Source organism: Homarus americanus, unplaced genomic scaffold (genome assembly GCF_018991925.1).
Source record: "Homarus americanus isolate GMGI-L3 unplaced genomic scaffold, GMGI_Hamer_2.0 scaffold8148, whole genome shotgun sequence".
NCBI classification, from domain to species: domain Eukaryota; kingdom Metazoa; phylum Arthropoda; class Malacostraca; order Decapoda; family Nephropidae; genus Homarus; species Homarus americanus.
In genome coordinates this window covers 531,598-557,888 of record NW_024721643.1, presented here as the reverse complement: position 1 = coordinate 557,888, position 26,291 = coordinate 531,598, and the positions used below count along the sequence as shown (strand labels likewise).

Genomic DNA, 26,291 nt, shown 5'->3' with positions numbered 1-26,291 from the left:
CACACTTGATATTATTCGTCCATATCACTTATTCACAACGTAGAGATTTAGTTTTGTGTGTTGTTATAGACTGATGTACAAGTAGTGAAGCTCTGAACTTGTTATTGTATTAAGATGTGTTGGTGCTTGTTAATACCCGTCACGTCTGCTTCATTGAATTATCTGACAAAAAATTATCTCACTAATGAATTGAATTAAAATTTTCAGTGTTTGTGATTAAAATCCTTGACTTTTCCAGTTATGTATTTTTAATTGAAATTAAAAAAAAAAAAGAGAAAAATGATATTTTTCTTGTCAGTTTTTTTTTTAAGCAGCCGACACTTTTCTTAACAAACACCGGTGTAATTTTTATTTTAAAGGCTACACAAACATTATCAGTGGCTCCCTAGATGTAGGAACTAGACTCTGTTTGTTTACCCTGACCATCCAGTACTTCAAGTTTAAAAACAAAAAACCAAGGGATGGGTTCTGACCACCTTAACCCAAGATGGGGAATAGTGTTCATAATTACTAACCCAGTTTTGAAAAGGGGGGCTGCATATAGTGCTATACTGTATTGGTGATTTTAGGGCTTCAGTTTGAACTCCATTTTCATTGTAAGTTCATTTGTCCGTAAAGAGCGTCAATATAATAGCATAGTGTATTAATTTCCTTTAAATTTGGTTAAGTTGTGAGATACAGTAGCACCCTGGTGTTCATTAAACAAATGTTCAACCCTCTTTTTAAAAGTGGCTTTATGTTGGTCTTTTTTCTTGTGTCGAATTTCCATAAACAGTGATTGGAGGTGCACTGGCAGGTAGTGTGTATTACATAATACTTCACTTGTTGCATTGAAATCCAGGAAAAACGCTTAGCTGTTGTGCGTACAGCAGCTGTAATCACTCATTAGTGTAGCTTAGTGAGAGGGAAATCCTTGTTGAAGAGTCTTTCACGGATAAAGCGCTTGGTTACAAAGTGAAGTTGGCTTGCTGTTGACTATAAACTAATCCCTCTTTTGGAGTTTATGCAGTATTTTACATCATTGTGCATTCATTGCCAATCATAATAGTGAGTCTCTCGTTATCTCCAAAAGTAATCAAGGTTGAACTCATCTCAAATCTTTATGGCTCAGATTTTCTAAGCTTTTGGACCTCCATAGGAAGACTTATAAATATGTAAACATTCCTCCATCATCGGTTGCGTCTCCTCAGTACAGCACAATGATTGAAAATATTATAATATGCATTATCTCATCCCATTCTATAAGAAACTACGGTAATAGTGGAGCAGATGGCTAACTCAAAATCCTAGGTTTACTTTCACTATGCAAACATTTTAGTGGGGGTTGCAAGGGTCTGAAAAGGTGGGGGAGGTAGGCATGTGGGTTGTGTGTGTTAGAGACCTTTCTCAAGTTCCTCAACCGTACCCTAACTTCTTTGTATACATTAAAAAAGTGTATAAATAGTCTGTCAAACATATGGGTCCCAGATTGTGTATGCCACACTGTATATGAAAATAAATCACTGGTGTGTGTAAGCCTTATTACATAAATTACACATTGGTTTTACCATGCCATAGATGCTGTGGTCTATTTTTTTAACAGGAAAAACGTGGTGGTATTTGCTAAATTCTCAAAGGTATAGAGATACAGGTGTGGTTGTATCACAAGGGTGTGGTCCTATCTTCCTAAACCCCCATCCCTAGGTTTATCATTAGGTGGAACTAATTGGTCTTACCCTTACCAAGTTACTGTCTCTATAAGTCAAGTGTGAAGCTCAACCTAGTCATAGCTCTTACATCTGTGGTTTGACGACACAAATAGTTATAATGTGTTTGACATGAGGAATACTAATGTAAAACTTGCTTTTAAGGTAAACATTTAAAAATCTAATCAAACCAACCATAATAGAATTTAAAAAAAAGTTTGGTTAGCTCAGTACAAAAGAAAATTACTTACCTTGAAATAAAGTTATAAGTTCGTATTTTTCTTTGTTGTCGCAGCCAGGGAGCCACTTCCAATTTTTTTATTATACCCTGTACTGTATATAGTTGGGGTGCAGCATAAGTCCATTTACCAAAGACACTGCACATGAAAGGAAAAAAAGTTAATAATACAAAGAAATGTGTTTCTAGAAAAATCGTATTAAGTCGAAGTTTTTTTTTTTATAGAAATAACATTTATGCAGTATCCTTGGTAAAGCTACTTATGCTATGATATTTTCTTGTTTGTTACTCTGTTATGTTTTTGGAGTATTTTAACTCATTGAAGACAGTAGTGGTAATAAATCATTGAATAAATATCTTAAATTTACATACCGTTCAATCAATTTTTATTCAGGGGAAAAAAAATAATCTCAGTTTTATTCAGATCAGTCATTTAAGATAACTGTAGGCTTGAAGTATGTATATACAGTGACATTTAGGAGGTCATAACCACATATTACAGTATATAACTAAATGCTCTATAGATATTATTTACATTGTCAGTAAGTCAACAAAGTAGAACTAACCATTAAAAAGTGTACTGAGACCATAAAAGTGACTGTGGGAACATACTATTGCTGTGGTAGAAGAGGTGCGTCCTCTGGCGAGGGTCATCTCATGGTCATGCAAAATATATAATGCTACAAATAAAGTCACAGGTGACATTTTTTGCACAATAACTATACAAAATACCCGGTAAGTCTCGCCACACAGTATCTACCCAGGAGTGGTTTCAGATATGGTTTCAATAAAGCTGTTGTTTTTTAATATCTTGACCTGAGTATATCCTGTGAGTTGCTCATGGCATGGGAGTACTGAGCTATCATTATAGTGATAATATGCCCCTGTGGGCAGTTTCTACATAGGTATACGTAGTGTGGCTTCTTTTGTTGGTGTGAGGGGGGGGGGGGAGTAGTCCTTTGACCAACATTCAGGGGCAGCTTCTGCTAATTAGCTAACCTAAGTCTAGGATGATGTACATTATGTTGGGGGTGGGGGCAGATGTAGGCTTCTGACGAGGGGGACATCTTAGAATCTGAGTACTTTATTCGCAGGCCTTAAGCAATTTTTTTTACTTCCACAGAACGGATGGTTTTTGGTTCTGAGCATATGGTACATACTGTATCTCGCAATATGTGACATATTTTGCACAACACCGGCACCTCTGTTTAATGCTGTAGCTAACTGGTCAGAAGGTTCACTGGCCCCAAGATTTATTTCTCAGATGTTTAATTGGTATGAGGATCTATGTCTCTGAATATTCTTTAGTCTGAAGGTGTAAGCAGTAACCGAACTTGTAATCACAGGTTGAAGGAATTACTGTACAGTATAAGTGAAAGTATGTTATATAGTTTTCATATAAAGTGCCGCTCTTAACATGTACTGTATAGTACATCTCTGTATCTTTGTCTTATGAACAAGTTTCTACCTGAAGATTGGCTCATAACAATACATTGGCAGTGTTTGGCTTTACCACCACCCATATGTCAGCAAAGATTTTTTTTATAGAGTTAAGGACCAGAATGCACCTGACTCGCTGACTTCAAATGATGTGAACCCGGTCCACTGCAGCACTGATTCTCTTTTTCAGAGTAACTGGCGGAGAATTATTCGACCGTATCGTGGAGAAAGGTTCTTACACAGAGAAAGACGCATCTGGTCTAATACGGCAGGTTCTAGAGGCTGTTGACTACATGCACGACCAAGGTGTTGTTCACAGAGACCTCAAGGTAAGTGACAGTTTTGGCTTGAGGAAAAAAGTGACAGGAAATTAAAGTTACAAATAATATTTACCCTGTATATACCGTAGGCTGGATAAAGCAAAGTGTTAAAACATACACCATTTTTATTATTTTTATTTGTTATTATATTAGCATAATGTGTAGGTTAGGGTATGGCAACTTTTGTTTTGTGACTTAGTATGACTTCCTGCCACTTTTTTCTGATTTTTTCTGATTTTTTCTATGACTTTTTGACATTTCCTGCTACTTTTTGTGAATTTTTTAGATTTACTGCCGCCTTTGAGGGTTGGGGCTGGTTAATGTGTTTCATTCCATACTGATCCAAATACTGTAATGTAATGACTGTAGGTTTTTCAATATTTTGTACAGGATATATTTTTTAAGTGCCATCCTTTTAGTGGAGGGTTGGTGGCCACACTCTTTTACTAGATATTTTCAGACTGGCTTTACTGTCACATGGTCAATATGTACTGTTGTATGGTCAGTGCTGTTGTATAGTTAGGCGACCTGTGGTGTAATGGTCAGCATGCTTGTCTCGCAAGCAAGTGGACCAAGGTTCAATTCCTGGGCAGGGTTAAACTATGAGCAAGTAATTGGGGACCTGGATGTTAATCGATTTGCGGATCGTGTTTTGGGGTAATGGTTAGCCAGTGCAGTAGTCTGGTCTTCTCGAATTATTCCTTGACACTGGTTTATGCAACTCGTTAACTTAGGGTGTGGTTGTTGTTTTGGCGACATCTTTTACACCTTAAACAAATTCACGCTTAGGTGGCCCTTGGGTCAGCTGTCGTCGAACATGAGGGGTAACTATTTTTATTATTATTATAGTCAGTGCATGTACAGTTGCGGACAAAAGTTTGCTCTCCACGATGAAACCGAGTTACTGGAATGAGTTTCCGAACTGACTTGCCCTGACTGTTGTATCTCGTTTGTGGTCAATGCTGCTTCATTTTGGGAGGGAGCGAACTTTTGACCCCGACTATACAGTGCTGTACTATTGTAAGGGCCAGAAGTATGGACACTTTCAGCAGACACCTAAAGGAGGTTAGAGGCCTTTGATGTGTTGTGGTGCTGTACAGGAGGATGCTAAATATAAGTTTCATTAACAAGATACCCCTGTACACCCAGTCCCCAGATCTATGTTTGATTTAAGAAAAATTCCAGACTATGACCACATTCTCCTGATGATCAAATTGGCCATAAAACCTCTCAACGTTCACCTTTAACCAACCAAAGTTTTCTCCTCGTCCGCCAGAGATCCACTAAACCGAGTCACTTTTATCTCACAAATTTCATCTTTGAAATTTAAACTTTCTGGATCACCTGAAGATTAGACACTCCAGCATATTTCATGTGAAGATAAACCACTTTTACATTTCTTGAAGTAAAATAAGCTGAGGTGTCTAATTTTCAGGCAATCTCACATTAAAAAAAAAAGAATATTATGATTAATTACAGTATCAGTTTTCTAGCAATTGAATCTCATGATGGTTAAAACTCTATAAATAAGAACAGACTTAAGATTGTTATACAGGAGCTCCTCTACTTATGAATGAGTTACATTCCTGAGGCTTGTTTGTAAGTCCAAGTGTTTGTAAGTCCAACTTGACTCCCTTACATACCAAACATATTGTAAAAAATCAAAAGATTATGTATATTTAGTAAAGCTATACCCTTTAATACAGCCTTAAAACCTGGCTCACTCTTCTCCTCTTAGGTAATGTTTGTTCTATCTGGAATTTTCTTCAAAATAATCCAGTCTCATCCACATTAAACACCTGTTCTGGCAGGTAACCTCCCTTAGTGATGATGTTTGTATCTCTGAAAGTTTGTAAGGTGAACGTTCTTATGTAGAGGAGCACCTGTATTGTGATCTGTGTTCTGTACTGTGTTATGACGATAGGTTAGAAAACTGTATGCATTAGTTGTAAATAAAAAATGGTACAGGTATACTGTATTGTCAATATTTATCAGAGATATGTTTCCCAGGCAATATTTTAGTTACCCTGAGTTATTAATTTTCTGCAATTCATTATTTCTATGAGAACTGATCTGTGTGTCTTGTAGTTTAGTGAAATTTTTATCAAACGAGAAACACCTTTTTTTTATTTTTTTTTATTGGATTTATGGTACTTTTTACCTAACCTAATCTTACCTAATCTAATTTGAGCTAATAAAACCTGACCTGATCTAACCGAACTAATCTAATCTAAACTAAGCTTACTTGGTCTTGCTATGGTCCAGTGAAGGCCATCCCCCATTGGTCCAGTGTTAGTACAGAAAGAGGCAGGAGAACTTGGTGTTAAAATGCTATGTAGTATTTGGTAGTGCCACACATTCTGCTCAAAGAGGAATCAAACCCAAGTCACATTGATAAGAGTTGAGAGGAAAGTACCGAATACAGTGGCAGCATTACCATTTTATCATCTTTGTTTATTCTTCCTTAATAAAATTAGACAGATCAGTAATGGCTTGTTTTTGGGCTGTAACAGTTATTTGCACTTTTTTCTCCAGACAGTTTTGTGATGAAAATCTGCATACACTATATGAAACACATTTTCCTTTATACAGTTTATCTGATAAATGTACTGTATGGTTTACTTGTGAGTGGTGTCAAGTAATACTAAATGGCAAAGAAAATCAAGAGTAAAGGAGTTGACAGTGTGACATGAGCTACAGCGTACTCATGTGATTTAGGTTGTGTAACTGTCGGTTCAAGAATAATGTATATTTGCTGTAAATACAACTTATTAAATTACTGCATAATTGTTTTGTATCATAGTACCCCTTCTTTTGGAGATACTGTGTTAATGATTATTCGTTTTCAGCATTTTCACACTGAATGAAATTGGACGATGAGCAAATAGAGGCAGGTTCTCTTGTTTATTATACATTACTTATACAGATGATTCTGTTTACCACAGCCAGAGAACCTTCTGTACTTCAGTCAAGATGAAGACAGCAAGATAATGATCAGTGACTTTGGCCTCAGTAAGATGGAGGATTCTGGCATTATGGCAACAGCATGTGGCACTCCAGGTTATGTAGGTGAGTTGATTATTATTATAATTATTATTATTATTATTATTATTATTATTATTATTACTGTATTATTATTACTGTATTATTATTATTATTATTATTATTATTATTATTATTATTATTATTATTATTATTATTATTATTATTATGCCCCATCGGCAAATGTTTAGGTGTATGTCTATCACTCACACCAATTGTTAGTATCAAGCACATGTTAATAGTTCTTAATACATAATTGTAGGTGAACCAAAGATAGTGAAATGATATTAAATTTTGATGGATAATATTCATCTGGTAGTAGAGGTTATTATTCCATTCTCTGCTGTCTTGTAGGATATAGAAATAGGTTTCCTCCATACAGTATTTATATTTGTCTCTGTCTGGTTGTGTTTCATTTTCTAAGCTTAGGTCAAAACAATTAAATACGGTATATAAATAAATGATTATGTACAGATTGAGCCTGTGGTAAAGAGATGCCTTTTGCTGAAAACGATGCTCTTAATTTTTAGTATTACAGGTTGTACCTCTCTAGTCCGGCATTCTGTGGTCCGGAAACTCTCGTGGTCCGGAACGATTTTGGTTTGTCCAATAGGTAGATAGGCAGTTTTTTTTTTTTTTTTTTTTTTTTTTTTTTTTTTTTTTTTTTTTTTTTTTTTTTTTATATATATATATATATAACTGAAGTGAATTATTATTACAGAGTATTAAATTTTTGCCCCTCAGGCCCCAATGTGGGTCAGTGACCTATGCCCGGGTGGGCTAATCCCCTTAAAAAAAAAAACAACAAAGCCGCGGAAATTAAGGTTTGTTTACATCCGGCAGTTCGGCTGCTCTCTCTCTCTCTGCTTGTCTATACAGAGTACAACATTTAACCCTTCAATATATATGAGCAGTAAATAAGTGTTGCTTTCATATTCTTATGTAGAGTAATGACGATATGTTTTCACATGTGCACACTTACATACGCGCAGTCTCACTTTTTTTTACCATTAATGGTTAGCTACTTATATTGTTCCATTTATTAACATTAAATAACATTACAGGTACTTCAAACAACCATATTAATTTCTTTACATTAATTTTACTACAGCTAAAATCAGGGTCTTATTTTCTTCAGTTTTATATGTAGAACCAATCAGTCGCTGGTTTCGTAAGCTTTAACATAAACAATGCCGGCAGCCGTCTCGTCACCTCTAATATTCGACGTATTATTAATAAATTGTATTGTTAATTTTGCACACGCACACATTAATTCAATAAAAACAAATTCAGAAACATTAATTGAAATATATATGAACAGTAAATAAGTGTTGCTTTCATATTCTTATGTAAAGTAATGACGATATGTTTTCACGTGTGCGCATGCGCACTTACATACGCGATCTCTCTTTTTTCTTTACCATTATCGTTAGCTACTTCTATTGTTCCATTTATTAACATTAAATAACACTACTTAAAACAACCATATTAATTTTACTACAGCTACAACCAAGGTCTTATTTTCTTCAGTTTTATATGTAGAACCAGTCAGTCACTGCCTTTGTAATCAACGAAAACAATGCGGTGTCATTTCCTCGTGTGTTTTAATATTTTACGTATTATTAATGAATTGTATTGCTCATTTTGCACACATAAACATTAATTCAATAAAAAAGACATTTAGTAATAAACAATAATGAATCTTTTGTACATAAGAGAAATGACGCTGTTTACACGATTATGCACGTCGGTTGCACGTTGGCGGGCCGTTCAAACCCGTCGAAATTCAAGTTTCCGCCGTCAAATTTTTTTATATTTATTTTTTTGTGTTTTCCAATAAAATACGTTAAGAATTAAAAACTCGTGAAATTTGAGAAGCTACTATACGACATTTAACCCTTCAATATGTCTTCAAAGAGACCATGATGCAGAGAAAGTGGTGCTAGTGCTTCCAAGCATAAGCACAAGTCACTATCTATCCAGGAAAAGGGTGAATTTCCATGGTCCGGCACCGGTCAGGTCCCGAGGTTGCCGGACTAGAGAGGTACAACCTGTACTGTATTTTCATAGGTAAAAATAAAAACAACACTTATCTTTTCTTATACAGTATTATCTTTTATTTTAAGTCTGTTCTATATGCATGAAGTACAGTACAAGAGAGGCTACTTTTTCTACAGTATACAGGAGTTGATACTTGATTTATGTGAAATAAGTCTTTTTGTGTGACTTCCTGTAGTAGTTATGTCTTGTGTGCTTGATAAAGCTACAGTACCTCCATACAAATATTTAAAGGCACTTGGTAGAGGCCACGGGCCACCTGAGACTTCTGAGTCCAGGAAAATACTCTTTAGGTAATATGAAATACAGTACAGTATCACTTTATATTGTGGGAAGAGTGGTGGTCGCAGGGGGAGTCCTTGCCCTGTGATCCATTTGAGGCTACAAACTTCATGACCATTTTGAATTTTTTGTCATAGTTAAGTGATTACTTGGAGGAATAGGTTGAACACACATGTGAGTTTATTTAGCATACCGTATTATGTATATTATAAATGTCCCTGTACTAGTTAGAAATGCTTTCACTATTATTTGGTGTGTAACAAATAGAGCAATATGTATATTTTTACTCAGTTTAATGCAGGGTTGGCCGGTTTAAACTTTGGTTAAAACCAATTTAAACCTAAAAAAAAATTAATCTGTCTTTTTTCTTGTTTTAATATTTTTGGTTGGCTTTATTACTTACAGATGTTTTTAATGATTTATAGTGGATTTGGAAAAGGCATATGACAGGGTGAACAGAAAAGCATTGTGGGAGGCATTACAAGTGTATGGGGTGGGAGGAAGAATATTAAATGCAGTAAAAGCATTCTGAGAACAGCAGGACAACAGTAAGAGTAAATGGGAAAGATAGCAAAACATTTGAAATATATTGTGAGTGTTAGACAGGGATGTGTTATGTCCCCATGGTTGTTCAGTATATACATGGATGTGAACTATTGTACACTGGTGACAGTGGTGGTGATAAGCTCTCTTACAGGGCTGAATATAAGGGAGCCAAGTTGCCACCGTTCAATATAACTGGTGACTGCTTATGTTTATGGCTGGGCTCTGAGCCTCTGATTCTAACGTGTTAACATATTGTATTATACTGTGTGTGTGTATATATATATATATATATATATATATATATATATATATATATATATATATATATATATATATATATATATATATATATATACATATACATACATACACATACATATATATTATTAGACAAGTCTGACTGCTCACAAGCCTCGCTGGAACAGTTTTAGTGAAATACAACAAGTTCAGGACTGTTTAGTATCCCTGGTGGTCCAGCGGCATGCCTCGGTCACAGTCATAGGCTTGTGTGCCTCAGGTTCAATCTCATGGTTGGAGGTGTTGATTGTATGTAGAAGTCCGCGTGCTTTTATTAATATATATATATATATATATATATATATATATATATATATATATATATATATATATATATATATATATATATATATATATATATATATATATATATATATATATATATATATATATATATATATATATATATATATATATATATATATATATATATATATATACAGTGGTCCCTCGGTTAACGAACACAATCCGTTCCAGCAGGTTGTTCGTTAACCGAAAAATTCGTTAACCGAAACCATTGTTTCAATGGGTTTTTGGGTAATTGGTTCCAGCTCACCGAAAATTGCCTATATTCAACAGAAATGGTAGAAAAGTTCACTTACTTTGAGGTGTGTATGTAGAAGGCTCCTGGATGATGATGATGATGATGGGAATTAGAATGGGGGTGGAGGAGAAGGAAGAAGAGAAGGCATTGGGGTGGAATACAAGTCACCCCATGGCACCATTTCACCCATAAAATTTTAGTTCTCTTGGTGTATTTCAAGATTATTTTCTTTAAATCAACACTGCACTGCATTATATATTGTCAATATGTAAAATATATTTCAAAATGACCAATAATTTGCTTGGAAACAGAAAAAAAGCATTTAGTTGTAGAGAGTCTCAAGCAAGATGTTACCTCCAGTGAAAAGAGAGAGAGAGACTAACGCCTGTTTGCTGTGTTAAGAGGCTGGATGCCACGCATTAAACTAGTCACTTTACCTTCAATTATGTTCAATAATTGTTAAAATGACTAAAAAATTGAATATTAAACTTTTAAAATTATTGAATAGTATAAACTTCTTGATATTTACTAAAATAGTAAGAAATTTAAGCCCTAGAACCGATTAATGTTTTGGCGGACTAATACTAAAGCTGGTTGACCGGCCAGTGCAAGCGAAAACATGTTGAGGTCGGTTCGTAAGAAATTCGTTAACCGAATTTAAGAATCTTATGGGAGGCAGTTCGTTAACCGAAATTTCGTTGACCGAGGGACCAACACACACACACACACACGCACGCACGCACGCACGCACGCACGCACACAGTATATATAATATATATATATATATATATATTTGTATATATATTATATATATATATATATATATATATATATATATATATATATATATATATATATATATATATATATATATATATATATATATATATATACATATACACATACACACACACACACAGTCATGCGCCGGTTAACGTCCTAGATACGTTCTTGGAAACGTGATGTTAACCGAAATGGACGTTGTCCGAAATTACATAAACCTATCAGATTTATTCTAATGGGGGTTCCAGGCAGCCAACCCCAAGTTTCCCATTTTACAACCATTTAGACCCACTAAATATATACTGTATAATGTTATGGTAAATATCATAAACACACATAGGCATGGCTAGGTTTGTTACAAATTGATGAAAAGGATAATGTAAAGTGGGTAGTCCACAAAACATGTAGCTATGTCTCTCTTTATTTGTGTGCCCCGTCAAAGAAGTCCGTTTTCTCTCATTTCAGGACGCCTGAGTGGTCCGTTTTCTCTTAATCTTAGAGTGCATCACACCAGACACTTATTTATTCCTTAACAATGGCACAGAATTTGAAATTGCAACTGGGGTTGCAATTGTTGAGGCAACTTAGATATGTCTGATTACAGTTGGAATATTCAAGATCCATTGTGAGTGATGTTTAAAGCTTCAACTGTCTTTATGGTTGGTAAAACTTGTCAAGGCTGTCAGTCTGAGTGGCATGTGTGAGGCCTTGTGTTTGTACAACCGCTAAATATATAAATATATAATGTTATGGTAATTATCAGAAACACACATAGGCATGACTAGGTTTATTACAAAGTGATGAAAAATATATCATCAATACTGTACAGTGGGTAGTCCACAAAACATGTAGCCATGTCTCTTTATTTGAGTGCCCCGTCAAAGAAGTCCGTTTTCTCTCACTTCAGGACTCCTGAGTCGTCCGTTTTCTGTTAATCTTAGTGTGCAGTACACCAGATACTTCTTTATTTCGTAGTAATGACACAGAATTTGAAATTGCAACCCCAATTGCAACTGGAGTTGCAATTGTTGAGGCAACTAGATATGTCTGATTATAGCAAATGTGTTATTGTCAATTTGTGGGTGAAAGATTTTATCCTCAATAGATGTAGGTTAACATTACACCTGCAGGCAAATGTTTAAAAAAAGCCTAATCAAGGAAGCATATTCTTTTAACACATAATACCTGACCAGTATGGGGAGGATCATCGTGTCTCCGTCAGGGGATCGTGAAATGGTGGTTTAGCAGGCGTCACGGATTTTTGGGGGACGTATATGCGATCGTACGTTGTTCGGTCGGACGTTAACCGGCGCATGACTGTATATAATTTTCCATGCTTTAAGATGAACTTAAATTAGCATGTAGGTTGAGTTTTGGTGACTGATCAAAGCTTATGTTTTTCAAGTGTAGCCTTTGTACAGTGATTTCTGTGATGAAGAAGAGTATAAATGATTACTAAATCATCCTGAATGTAATGTTTATGAATAATAGCACATTCAAATATGAAGAAAAAAACGGGCTACATATACTTACGTCAAACTTAATAAAACTAACAATTATTCTCCACCCTTCTTTTAACCAATTGTTTTTCCCAACCCTGGTTTTTCAAGGCCACTTTTTGGTGTTCGTGTGTTATTCTGGATGTACAGTACTTGATTTCAATTCCGAGAAAAAGTGTTTTCTAGCGCCAATTACTCGCTGCATGGTTTTTTTCTTCATTTAAACGATCCTTAAGATTTTTAGGAGCTATTAGTGTACACTACTGTGCGTCAGAGATTGACATAACTATGGTTTGTTGATACTGTATACTGTATTGTTATTATTTTTAACACACTAATATGAACTCTTCCTCTGAGAAGAATTATTTCATTATTTTCAGTACAGGTATCCTCGCTATATGAATGGGTTTGGTTCCTTGAAAACCATTATTTAACCCTTAAGCCACAATTAGGGTCTAGCTGGTAGTACCCCCCAGTGGGGATAAATTTATAAAAAATCAACTTAATAAATAAATGAATTAAAAAAATGGTAGGAATAGGCTGCCGTTCTGGAACGTCACCCGGGGCCTAAGGGTTAAGTAAATACTATACTTAGTATATCGAATAACAAAACACAAGGGAAAAATAAGGTTTGCTTCCCCAATAACAGGAAAACCCCAATGAAAAAAGTTTGAATCATTTCTCAAACGAAAGAAAAGCCTACTTAACTACTGTAATTTGTCAATGGACACGTTAAAAAATTAATAAAATATAAATTTGGTACATATTCGTATAAACAAGAATAGCTTTTGTACAGTACAGTATACAGTATTGAAAAAGGTGTAAGAATAGAATATTCATATCAGCAATTATTCCTAGAATGAACGTTTGTACTGTATGGCGAAGGATAGCTGTAATTATTTCTTTATTACTAATCATTATGTATACAGTATACAGTATTGAAAAAGGTGTAAGAATAGAATATTCATATCAGCAATTATTCCTAGAATGAACGTTTGTACTGTATGGCGAAGGATAGCTGTAATTATTTCTTTATTACTAATCATTATGTAATTTTTTCAGCTCCAGAGGTTTTGGCACAGAAGCCCTATGGGAAAGCTGTGGATGTCTGGAGTATAGGTGTGATTGCTTATATTCTTCTATGTGGTTATCCTCCTTTCTATGATGAAAATGATGCCAATCTATTTGCACAGATTCTTAAAGGTAAGAGATGTCCTAGATATATTTTAGTGATTTTGTACTACTGTATTTCATTGGGACTCTCTGGGTTAGAATATCTAGGAGCCCCACTAAACTATCAAAGTCCCAGCAGTCATGCTTTAAAATATAGGGGTCCATCTTGTTTTTGCTCTTGAATCCCATTATTATTATTATTATTATTATTATTATTATTATTATTATTATTATTATTATTATTATTATTATTATTATTATTATTATTTCTTAACTACAATTCCACATTCCTGCAGGGATCTCTTCTGTTTGGGGCTAGTCATGACAAAAGAGCCTCTAGGCTACCCTATTACTGTACAGGGGGTCCCCAACTTACGAAAATCTGCCGATACGAATGAGGTCCCATAAAGTTAAAGACAAAATTACGGAGATTAGCCCACCCAGACACATACAACAACACATTATGCTTTCAAAATCTTCCCAGCCAGTAATACCTCCCAATTTGATAGTTGTGTACTCCTTACTACATTTACCAGATGAGATTTTTTTTTTATTATTCATTATTTCTTACCCCTTCCATTCTGGTATCTTTGCATGCAACCCTCAGGTAACTCATCTCAGTAGCTTGAACTTTAGAGCATTCCAATCAATTCTTCACTGATATAAGTTAAGGAAGGAAGTATTATACTGAGGTTCTTCTGTAGCTTCCAACTTGTGGTACAGAAGTTGTCAAGTCCTGTCATCAGCCCTCTCAGTACTCTTGCATCCTTCACATGCTTTCTATTCCTTGCATCTACTTTTATGTTATTATTCTAGGACTGATGTACTTAATGCTACCTCATTCCTTCTTCTCCCAGGTGTATTTGTGTATACCGGTATCTATACCCAGAGAAATTTCAAGGAAAGAATTTTTCCACACATAAACTTCCATTAAAAAAAAAAATCTGCCTTTGACTTCTCTCCCCCTCCCAACTACCCTAAAACATTTGCCTTACTCACTTCTCCTAATTTTACATTCATATTGCCTCACATTTATTTTTGACCAATCACTCCTGCCACCTGATGTCTCTCAAGTTCCTAAGATTTCATCTATGAAATTTTTAAATCTCTCCTTTTTGCTACTTCATTTATCCCATTCATATTAAATTTTTTTTTATCAATCTTTATTTAAAGTCAATACATTTCTGTCAATCTTTATTTAAAGGTCAGTACATTTTTGTCAAATTTCAGAATGTAAATATACCATGCTTTACTATATTTGTTTAATTCCTTTAGGTGAATTTGAATTTGACTCTCCATACTGGGATGAAATAAGTGATTCTGCAAAGGACTTCATTCGTCAGTTGATGTGTGTTGATGTTGAGAAGAGGTACACCTGTAAGCAGTCTCTCAATCATCCTTGGTAAGTCAATATGAGTCGTCTCTCATCAAACATACGAGATACCGGTAAATTCTTTTGTTTACAGTATTTATTTACCGACCACAGACCAATAACAGGTAGAAAAGGTGAGTCAGAGCTACCAGACTTAGGGGAAAAAAGAAAATACTTGTAGTGATAATGTACAAGAAAGAAGAAGGGTCAAATGGATAAATGTATAGTACAGTATTCCCTTAAATCTCTCTGGGATTAATGTAAAATGGACCCCGTGAGAAAGCAAAATCCGCGAGTTTTTCATGCCAGTCCCAGGAGTGTGCAAAATACATATATAAATAGCTATTTGCACATGTATAACAACATTATGTATGCACAAGACAATATAATAAATTTGAAATAACATAAATAAATAAACATACCTGAAATAACATTGTATGGACATTAGGTCCACACAGTGATAGTTAGTAGTGGTAGTGACAATGTAAAGACAATACCTCTGAAATGTCAGGTGATCTGGTGGTGGAGGTATGTAAACAATCCCTGTACTGGACAGTTTCTAGTGAACATGCCCGGTACCAATAAATCTTTGTATTGTGTATACTGTAGGTACCTATACGTATATATTATATCCTTTTGTATTAAATTGGGTAAATTTTCTTAATACTAATACCAACAAATGTTTGATAATGGGTCCATAAAGTGATAGTGAGCTGTGGTAGTGAGAAACATGACAGCATATAGCCAGTGACTTGGCTTTGCCAGTTCAGTAGGCCAGGGGTTCTCAAACCTTTTTCAATCAAGGACCCCTTATATACCATGATGCATACAAATATTGTCAATAATCAAAGAATAAATCATAGTCCAAAGCATTTGTTCATTTCAACCCAAATCCAAAATCTCCTGCGAATTGGAATCGCCAAATCTCTCGCAAACGTTAAATGCACTATTTCTCAAAAACTTTTTGTGGACCCCAGTTTGAGAATCACTGCAGTAGGCTATTAAATCTGCAAAAAAAAATTTTCTCAAATATACCTTGTTAATTATAGGGAGTGTCTTATGACCTGGGAATATGGTGCTCTGTACTGTCCTGTAGTGTTGACTCCTCTTGATCCCTGGCACACAGCCTCAGATTTATTTTATTTGTTTTCCATGGCAATCCGTGAGTTTCCAAGGGACGCAAGCTTTAAAACCGTGAGCTTTAAGGGAATACTGTATTCGTATCATCCTCCTGCTGCAGGCTACAAAGGAACCGGGATTCACCACATTATTTGAGCACTTTATTTATATACAATAGACCCTTGCTGTTTGTAGTTTTACAGTTCACATTTTCATTCCCTAAAAAAGAAGACAAAATTGGTTGGAGATACAAAAAGTAGTTCGATATTATATAAACAGCTCCTTCCCTTTTTATAATCATCCTCTAGGTAATACGAGAGTGGTAAAATTGATTAGCTTAAGATAATATTTTATTAACCCAGCACCAAATGAACCTAAAAATATGGGAATTATGGTGAAATTGCATATTGTTGTTGTAAAGGGATTACAAGAAATTTCCTTTCAGTTTAGCCACTTGCCTTACCTGTGTCACACACAATTTCCTTTCCACTTAATTTTTCTTATTTTATACTTATTGTTCAGTTCTTGTATGATTTCATTGTTTTAGTAATGTTTTCAACACTGTACATGTACTGTATTTAAAGAAAACATACTGTAAGTACCGTATACAGTTGTTTATGGTTGACTCCAGTATATCTCAAACATGAAGTACAAACTGGGTAAGTACACCTATATGGTATAGTATAGTACAATATACAGTAAGCAAGTACTGTATATTGTTATAAGTCAGTACTAAACAGTATGCTGTATTGGTTTAAGTACTGTAAAAAGATTTAATTGTTTTATTAATGTTTTTCACCATTGTATATGTATTTAAAGAAAAACATACAAAAATACCATGTACAGGTGCATTTATGGGTGAATCAAACATACAATACTCTGGCCACCAATACTTTTGCTGGGCTCCATGGAACCTAACCCCCGTGAATAGCAAGGGTCATTTATCTATCTCACTAAGCTGGTGTACTGTATTAGTGAAAATTCCATTTCTATCTGCTTTTCCTCTTGTATACACAATGGCATCTCTGTTTAGGTCATGGTATAAGTGCTAATATAATGCTTAAATTGAGTTGCTCTCCATAGGTAATATAGTTAACTGGTTATGACCGAGTGCTTACCGTAATTGAACATGCACCTTTTTTCAGGATTTCTGGTAATGCAGCCAGTGACCGAAATATTCACAGCTCCGTATCTGAACAACTCAAGAAAAATTTCGCAAAGAGCCGATGGAGGGTAAATATGACTGAACTGCATGTTTTATTTTATATCTTTTTCTTATTGGAACTCTCTCAAAGACTGTATATAGAACCTTTTGGCAATTACTGTCCATCTGACACTTCCAGGCCTGTCAAGCTCTTGGGGACAAGGCATGTGTTCTACTTTCACTCTCATAACTTGTTAGGGAAAACTAGTTTTGCAAAAAAATAGTGAATTGTGCATTTCTATTAAATTCTTGCATTTTTGTGTATATTAGCATAATTATGTAAACTGTGCCATAATTTTTGTTTGTTTGTTTGTTTATGCTTAATCTTTAAGGGGAAAGGGTTTTAACTGTGGGGACTTGACAGGCCTCTACTTCTGCATTTTTTAATTCACACCAATTTCTTGCCTTGTTGGTGTTCATCTATATTCTTCTCTAAGGTTTGAGGTCGGAGGTCAGTAGGCTGCTATAAAGGTAATGTTTATATTCCCATGATGCCATTGTTGCTCTTTACAAGATCTTCCCAACTGTTGGACTGGTGTCAGGAACATCACTTAATTGTTTTGGTTAAACTTTTAATATATTTGCCCCATTAATAGTAAATGTCAATACTGTTATACCAACAACATGGTTGTCATGGACCTTGTTAACCAGACCTTTGTTCCTTTAGGTAATTACCTTTATTTTTTGTAGGTGTTAAGAATATATATATATATATATATATATATATATATATATATATATATATATATATATATATATATATATATATATATATATATATATATCACATTTAATCATTCTCACTTACTCTATTAGTAGTGAAAATATATATATATTTTTAATTTGTTTTACTCGTATATAAAAGTAAAATGACTGCATGTCTTGCCCAAATGTAATGTAATTTTGTAATTTTCAATTATTATTGTGTGACCGAAACTCAGTGATGCAGTTTAGTATTTAAAAGGCTCTTGTCCAGAAATATTTAAAAGTTGGTGTCACATTAAAGCTACAAGCTTAATCAAAAGCTTATACTGTATTTAGGATATTGTTCCACTCGTGGGATATTTTCTTAATTACACGATTTCTTTTCAAGAATAATTATGTATTAGAAGTAATGAATGTATACCTGTAGATCTTTTTAGGTTTAAAGTTTGTTGCATACAAATACTATATACAATTTAATAAACTGGTGCTGGTTCTGAGTAATCTGTGGACATGTGACCTCACACTTACTGTTACTCTATATACCCCCAGGCCATAGTGTCTGGAGGTAATACAAAGAGCACTCACTCCTCCATGATAACTGTCCCTCATAGTGACAGATTACCGGTCATGGTTTGCCTTAAGACATGACAGTATATCAAGTCATGAGACCACACAGCTCCTCTGTACATGATGTATTTTATGTGAAAATATCATAGGCCATGTTGGTAATAATAACAACATATTCACTCTAGTAAACCATGTTACTGTAGAAAAATGTGTGTGACTCCTCTTCTGGTTTGGAAATAAGCTAGGTACATGCCTTTGTGATACCTTGTGTGGGCTGAACCTTGTGTTTACTGTAGAAGGTAGGAGGGGAGGAATTTCTTCTCTTACATCATTTTGTGAGAGTTTATATATGAAGAGCTGAATCACAGGGTCAGAAGGAGTCATCTTACCTGGTGGTTATAGTCCAGTCTGTTGTCTTGAAGGCGTATTTCCTAGCAGGTTAGGGAGTCAGTCCGAGGTTTCGAAGGTGTTTTTTGATGAGGTATGGGGTAGTAGTATTACAGGAAAGTTTTATTCTGACATCTCTGAATGTTTGGGCAGGTGGTACACACACTATTCTTATTTTAAGGTGAAGTTCACAGTAATTCACACGTTGGGATTGGTCGAGCCTATACATATGGTAATATTTTTTACCAGAAATTACAGTGTACTTTTCCATGTTTTAACCATACGGATAGATGGACCCTTCTGGGGGGCCAGATAAAAGGTGACTAATGTTAGGTTGTTTCAGTGAGAGCAATCAGGAATTTCCCCAGTTCACTAATTTTACAAGTAAGAGTATTTCCAAGGGTCTTCTCACTTAACTCCTTCGAAAGGTATATGAAGTTTTCATTACTTTCAATTCACATAACTAGTTGCTGCATCTTTTATGGGTGACCTCCTTTATTTAGTTGCCTTCTAATTTGTTACTCATCTAAAGGGTATCCTTCAGTTTAGATGAGCCCAGTTTTGGTCTGAATTTATGTCCATGGTTGCTCCATATTTAGATCAGACAGTTTCATGCCTAAGGTCATTTGTATTGTGGTGGTGTTAGGGGTGTTCTCAGTTCACCTTGAGTTGGGAACCATATGTTCTCTTGTTCCGGAATAAAGTGTCACATAGTCAGGGTTTAGAGCTCCTATAGCGGAATTAGGTAGGGTTTTCAAGGTTATTGTGGTTATGAGCACAAATCAGTCTTTAGGGATGAAATATAGGGGTAAACTGGTTCTTCTCTGGGGGAAGGTGAAACAAATGCTGACTTTAAATACTGGGTCACTCAGTGGTAGTAATCCTCCTCCTTCAGTTGGTCAGGGCTTAACTTTCACGGTGATTGTGAAGGTTGTTTGTCTTCTCAGATCCTGTGGGTGCTTTGTTCAGACAATTTTGCTTCAAAACAAGGATGGTCTTACATTGCTTAGATTAAATACTAGAAGAAGACACTTTTGTGATTTGTTTTTAATTTGAAGAAGCTGTTGGTGCCTCTCATCTCCACCAGAGTCATAAGGAATAAAACTGGGGAGAAATTTATTGTACAGTACTTTAATTGACAACACTTGTGATGTGTTTTGTATGAGAAATTATCTTTATTTATGTCCTTTCGACAGTGGAAAGTTGCCAAGTTAGTGTTCACTCTTGAGCTGCCCTCCTGATTGGTCAAGGCAACACACATTTCTAGCATGGGGTGTCTGGACAAGGACATTATGAAGAAATAGTGATGTTATCCAAATATATATTTGAGTAATATTCTTTAAAGAGGGCTCGTTAGGAATTGGTACCTGTTCAGCAGACTCTCATTCAAATGTTTTAAAGTGAGTTCAAAGCTGAGTCGTTCTGAGGAATCTTCATGCTAATAGCAGCCTTGTAGTCTTAACTTGGCTTATTTTCATCTACTGCATTGGCTTGGTCTATACCATAAGTATTTAGGTTTCCTTTTGGATGTTGAATCAGAGGGTAGGTAGGAATGTGCTCTCATGCCCTGCTTCTCATTTTCAAGTTACATTTGTTGATTTTCTAGGCACTCTGGTTAATAAGGTGTGTGTGGGGCATCCTAGTTTTCATGACTTATTAGGTACATATCAGTTGGCATATCTGGGACTTGTCCTACCAGGCCACCTTGCTGGAAACCTTGTTGTGTTCCTAATTAATAAGTCATCATCTTGAGTTGGGGAAATGGTTTCTGGCAGAAAGGGGAGTTTGTGAGGTGTGTGACTTTCTTTTTTATGAGGAAAGGAAATTTCCCACTGGGTTGTTTCCCCACACAATACTTGGAGCATCTTTCCACCTCTCTCATTGATTGTTTACTCCTGATTCGTAGATTGCTCCTCCAAACTTGTCCTGAAACCTATTTTTATCAGAGAACCAGTGAAGGATGCCCCAGATCCAAGATCTAAGATGTCTTCTGGTGTTAGTTAGATTGAGGCGTTTGTTACTCTGAACATAGTGAATATCATTTTCAAATAGGGTGTGAGCTGTGCAGTGTCAGAACTAGTTTTACTGCTAGGGTTTAGGGCAAACTATGACCTCTCATCTTTCATTTTTAGTTATATTCATTACAAGGAATGAGTCATTTTATTATGAATGCTAACTGTCATGGCTTAGGGGCTTATTTGGTGCATTTATTAATGGGTTTCTCACTGGGTCTGTTATGAGATTAAATACGACAGTATACAGTACTGTTGAGTTAATATTGTCAGACCTGTGTTGATGGAAAAATAACAACAGTTAGCACCAGTTCATTTGCTCATTGCTTTTGGGATTACAAGAACTGAATTTAAGCATTTGACTTTGTCTTTCGTTCTTGTCTTTGAAAACCTGTGAAGATCATCTCGGGCCAGAGATTACCATCACTAGCACTCCAAGTAAACTGGCTTTTCCTGAATTATGGGTTCAGTTTATCAGAATATACAGTTCAATTATTTGATATTCAGAAAAACTGTAAAGGATGAAAAATATGAGGTCGGGTGCTAGAGAGCCTCAAGAAGAATTTGGTGAGTTTTTTAATGTTTAGTATACAGAGTATTAATATTTATGGTGCCATGAGATATAATTAGTAACACCTGGTTAACACTTGGTAGACATCCAGGTAGACACCCTTAGTTAGTGAGACTTTGATGGCAAGATTGAGACAGAAGATATAATGTTCATATAAATTATAATTAATGTTCATAAAACTGCTGTCTCCTGCCAGATATCTGACCAGTGATTTTAAGTCATTACAAACACAGATATATCGTATCGACAGTAGTTACCAACACAAATGTGCACTGTTGTTTGCTTCATGATTCAAAAAGCACTTTGAATGTATATTTATATATCTTTCAATATTTTATTTTGAGGAGGGTAGGAATTCATGATAAAAAGTGAGATTATGTAAAAATTTAATGTACCCTAAATTCATTATATGTGGAAGGATGAGAGGAGGCTGAATTTTTGCTCGCAGTCACTCATTTGCAACAGTTAATTCTTTTCAGCAGGTAAATTGGTCAGTTTTTACCCTATTTTGGTATATCAGTTTGATGCAAGAAATGCTCTACTGCTTTTTTAGAAAATTCATGGCACTGCTTAAGATCTCCAGATGTGACAGGGGGCTCCATGGCTGTGCTTGAATATCACAGGACAAACTCAAGAAACAAGGTCTGAAGAAGTGGACTTTTTAATCAACTCTTGAGAACTCTGAGGGTTTGAAGGCATTGTGAGGAGCAAACTTTGAAAGGGCTGTAACTTGTCTCTTGCAGCAACTAATGCATGCAATCGTGATGGTTCACAAGATGCAGCGACTGGCCCTCTCCTCCACGAACATGGTGGTGGACACTCCTCCCGCCTGTCCCTCGATTACGGAGGAGGCAGAGGCGAGGGAGGATGAGGAGGAGGAGGAGGCTGTGGTGAACCCAGGTCAGCCTGCCACCACCCACTAGTCATCACCCAGTATACATGGAACTGCCTCCAAACATAGCCTAAATGTTTTGAATAATGACTTAAATGTTTGCCATAAGACTTAAATGCTTTGCAAGAAGATATGATACTACATAAGTGTTTGCAACCTTGTCTAAATGTTTTATAATACTGCCTTAATGTTTTTTTTTAATACAATATCACATTTGTTTTACAATATATTAATGATAAATGCTATTTAGCAATGGTTATGCAGTACAGTATTATTGAATATGTAGTATTGTGATATCATATATGTTTCTAAACACAACATACATGCTTAGTAGGTCTGCAGTTTGTATCCTGTTATGACTAGTGCTATATACTGTATATTCAAGTCATTAAGGGATTTCTTGTAAAACAGGGTGGGTCATGAAGAGCCTCATTTAAAGACTAAGATTACCTTATTTCCCTGATCAGTCCATTAAGTTACACTTCTTATAAACATATTCCCACACTGCCATTGATAAACTTTTCTCCTGGTTCCACACACACACACACATTTTTAGTCATTCTGACTATCTTTATATTTCCATAGTTCCCTTCTAGTTTCTACTCCTATCCATAATTATGTAGTTCTGTAGACTGTGTCGTTCTTTCTGAATCTTACTCTCGCACCACACAAAATCTGTCCAACTTGCTTTTCATTTGTTAAACACTGCTGGACAGATAGACCCATGATTCCCAAGTACAATCCAATATGTCAAGATGCACTTCTTCTGACCTTAACACATGAAACATCTCAAAAAAATTTCTTATTACATTTTCATGTCAAATTTGGTTAAGGTATTCTTACTTTGAAAATGTGACATCAGTGCTTCCATTTCTTTATTTCCTCTGAAAATTTTATGGAAAGATTTAAAATTATTTTAGTTTTCCATCATTTGTGTGTGTCCCAATCATGTTCACACTGATAAACTAGGTTGTGTTTAATCATAATATGTTTTCCTTTTATACTTATTCTCAAAATTATTTACCACTAGTTACAACTCTTGTACAGTACCAAAAAACCTTATTGTCATTTTCACATTCTTATAGCATGACATCCATTATTAAATCCTTCATAATATTCTTTAATTTCAGAACAGCACAACTTTGATTTTGTGAAACATGTCCTCCCTCTTTCTTACTGGCACAATACATGTATGGTTATACAACTGACCTATCTTAATATAACACATCCTTGTCAACACAACATACCCCTCCCTCAAGTTTAATCTTGATGAATTTATTTGCTCTTACCACACAAGTGCTTCTGTGCATCAAGTACTTACCTCTACCATTTTTTCCCACATCATTCATGCAGCTACCCATAACATAATCTGTCTCTTATAAATATTTCACTCGATAGCATTCTGTAGAATCACTGGGTAATCTTTGACATAGGAAAATTCACATTTTCACTTATAATTTTTCTATAGACTCTGGACACATTTCTGTTTTATGTGAATGTATATTATCAGAGGTTCTTGATTTGGATTTTTTGCTGTGATGTGTGTCTTGAGTAATTGTATCCTCTGTCGAAGATATACTCTGGTAAATTAGGAAAAACGCTTATTTCCTCATAACTTTCTATTGGCTCAGGACTCCTAACAATTTTAGCATGAAAGTGTTTTATGATAGGTCAGAGTTAAAGATCTTGATTTCATGGAATTTAGTTATTTTATGACAAACATTACTTATACTCAATAACTTTCCTTAAACCCAGTGGATTTATTTAAGTTTAGGCATGAATTTGGATTCTGAAAAAGTCTTTCTTGGTACCGTTGGGTATTTGTTACCCCACATAATATTAATCAAAGGTATGGAAATTTTTTGGGGAGCAGGTAGCTCTTGTTAGATCATTCAGTGATGTATACAGAGTGTTTCTCTTTTCTAGTTTATAGGATAGCCAACATTCTCATGATGAAGATGCATGCCATACAGTCACACCCTTTCCTGTGTCTTATCTATCTATACTGTATATCATTGGACATGAAGGATTTGTTTTATTCTTTTTACCACTCCATTACTGCTTATGCTTTGTTAGGTCATACCCTTGCCTGCTTTTACTCATTGGAGCAATACAGTCACTCTATCCATCCAAACTTTTGCTACTCTACTTTTTATAAGTTCTAAACAAATGTCCTATAATTTTTTCAGAAAAAAGTTAATTAATGGCCCTTAAATATACTGCTATATGGCCATCAACCATTATTCATCCAATGGGATTTGTCTTTTGTGACCAACTGTTGTCTTATTCATTGAACATAATGAGGTTGTTCCTTATGACTAGCTCTTCAAATTGCTTTTTGGGTTAAAATCTATATTTGAGTTTTCTCCAGAACTAATGTGTTAACTGAAACAAAATTGGCACACATAGTCAACAGGGTCCAGCTCTTTCCTATTGATTAGGGACTATTGTTAGAAGTATAGCAGTCATTGGCAGCTCTTTACTTTATATAACAGTTTAGTGGATAACCCTCTTTTTTTTGTTTCCTTTTGAAATAATTGAACTAATTGAAGCCAAATTTGATGCATACGAGTTATATGATGGTTCAGTTGGCAAAGGGACGATTTTAAGTTAAAGAAAATGTGACATCCATAAACCAGTCCAAGATGAACATATTCTTAGCTCATGTTATTGATGGCTTTTAGCTGCAAAAATTGGATAATTAAATTTTTTGGAATGGCATTATGACATTTAGAAATGTATCTTGCAAATCCTGTAGGCACTGTAGTGGAACCCATTGAGCTGATTGTTAGCACTTTGAGTATGGGTATTCCTTTTGGCAGTTTATTGTTAATTTTTCTCTGGTTGGCCTCTGCAACAGTCAGATGTAACACCTTGTTTTCAACCCTTTTCCCAGAAAAGAAAATGAACTGATTGGAATAAAAGATGACACATCTTTGAGGCATTTAAGGTTGTTTTTAATAAAGTAAAGGTGTATGATCCATGTGGATACATCATTCACCTCCTGTCTGCAAAGTCACTGTTTTGTGCCCAGGGTGCCCTCAGTCCACCCAGCTGTGAATGGATACTTGACTTTACATTTGGAGAAGTGAAGTTGTTACGTACAGTGCTGGCCACACAGCCTCCATGTGTACCAAAGGTTTAGTGTTCATTGTGCCATATCTGCACTGCCCTTAACTAGCCATCAGGCCTACAGGACCTACTTTCAAGAAAGATGTTAGTATATTAAAAGAAAAATGCCAATAAAAGCAGAATTCTTTTCAAATAAAGGACATCAGCTGCAAATACACAAGTCCATAAGTTTTATTCTGTGACAGTTTGAATTATTACAGTATGAATATATCTTATATTCCATCAAACTGTGTAAATCCATTGACACCCATTGGGTGTCTGAAAAGTAATCTACTTGGATGGTAAACAAGTAGAAGAATAGCTACATTGTAGTCAGTATTTCAATTGATGATTTTCACTTAACAAAATCTGGCTTGATACATTTTGAGAAACCCACGAGTATTAGTTCACCTGTGTATTATTATGAAGATGCTTAGGCTGGAT

At 35.2% G+C, this 26,291-nt stretch overlaps 1 protein-coding gene across 1 annotated transcript in view; it reads left to right on the top strand.

Annotated features, from left to right (window-relative positions):
• Window positions 1-26,291, top strand: part of LOC121861799 (calcium/calmodulin-dependent protein kinase type 1-like) — a 65,898-nt gene that overhangs the window by 24,284 nt on the left and 15,323 nt on the right. Inside the window, exons 4-9 of the mRNA XM_042359722.1 lie at window positions 3,554-3,692; window positions 6,629-6,752; window positions 13,797-13,937; window positions 15,183-15,309; window positions 17,544-17,631; window positions 22,588-22,744. Of these exons, the coding sequence (XP_042215656.1) occupies window positions 3,554-3,692; window positions 6,629-6,752; window positions 13,797-13,937; window positions 15,183-15,309; window positions 17,544-17,631; window positions 22,588-22,744 (776 nt within the window). The remainder of the gene's footprint in view (window positions 1-3,553; window positions 3,693-6,628; window positions 6,753-13,796; window positions 13,938-15,182; window positions 15,310-17,543; window positions 17,632-22,587; window positions 22,745-26,291) is intronic.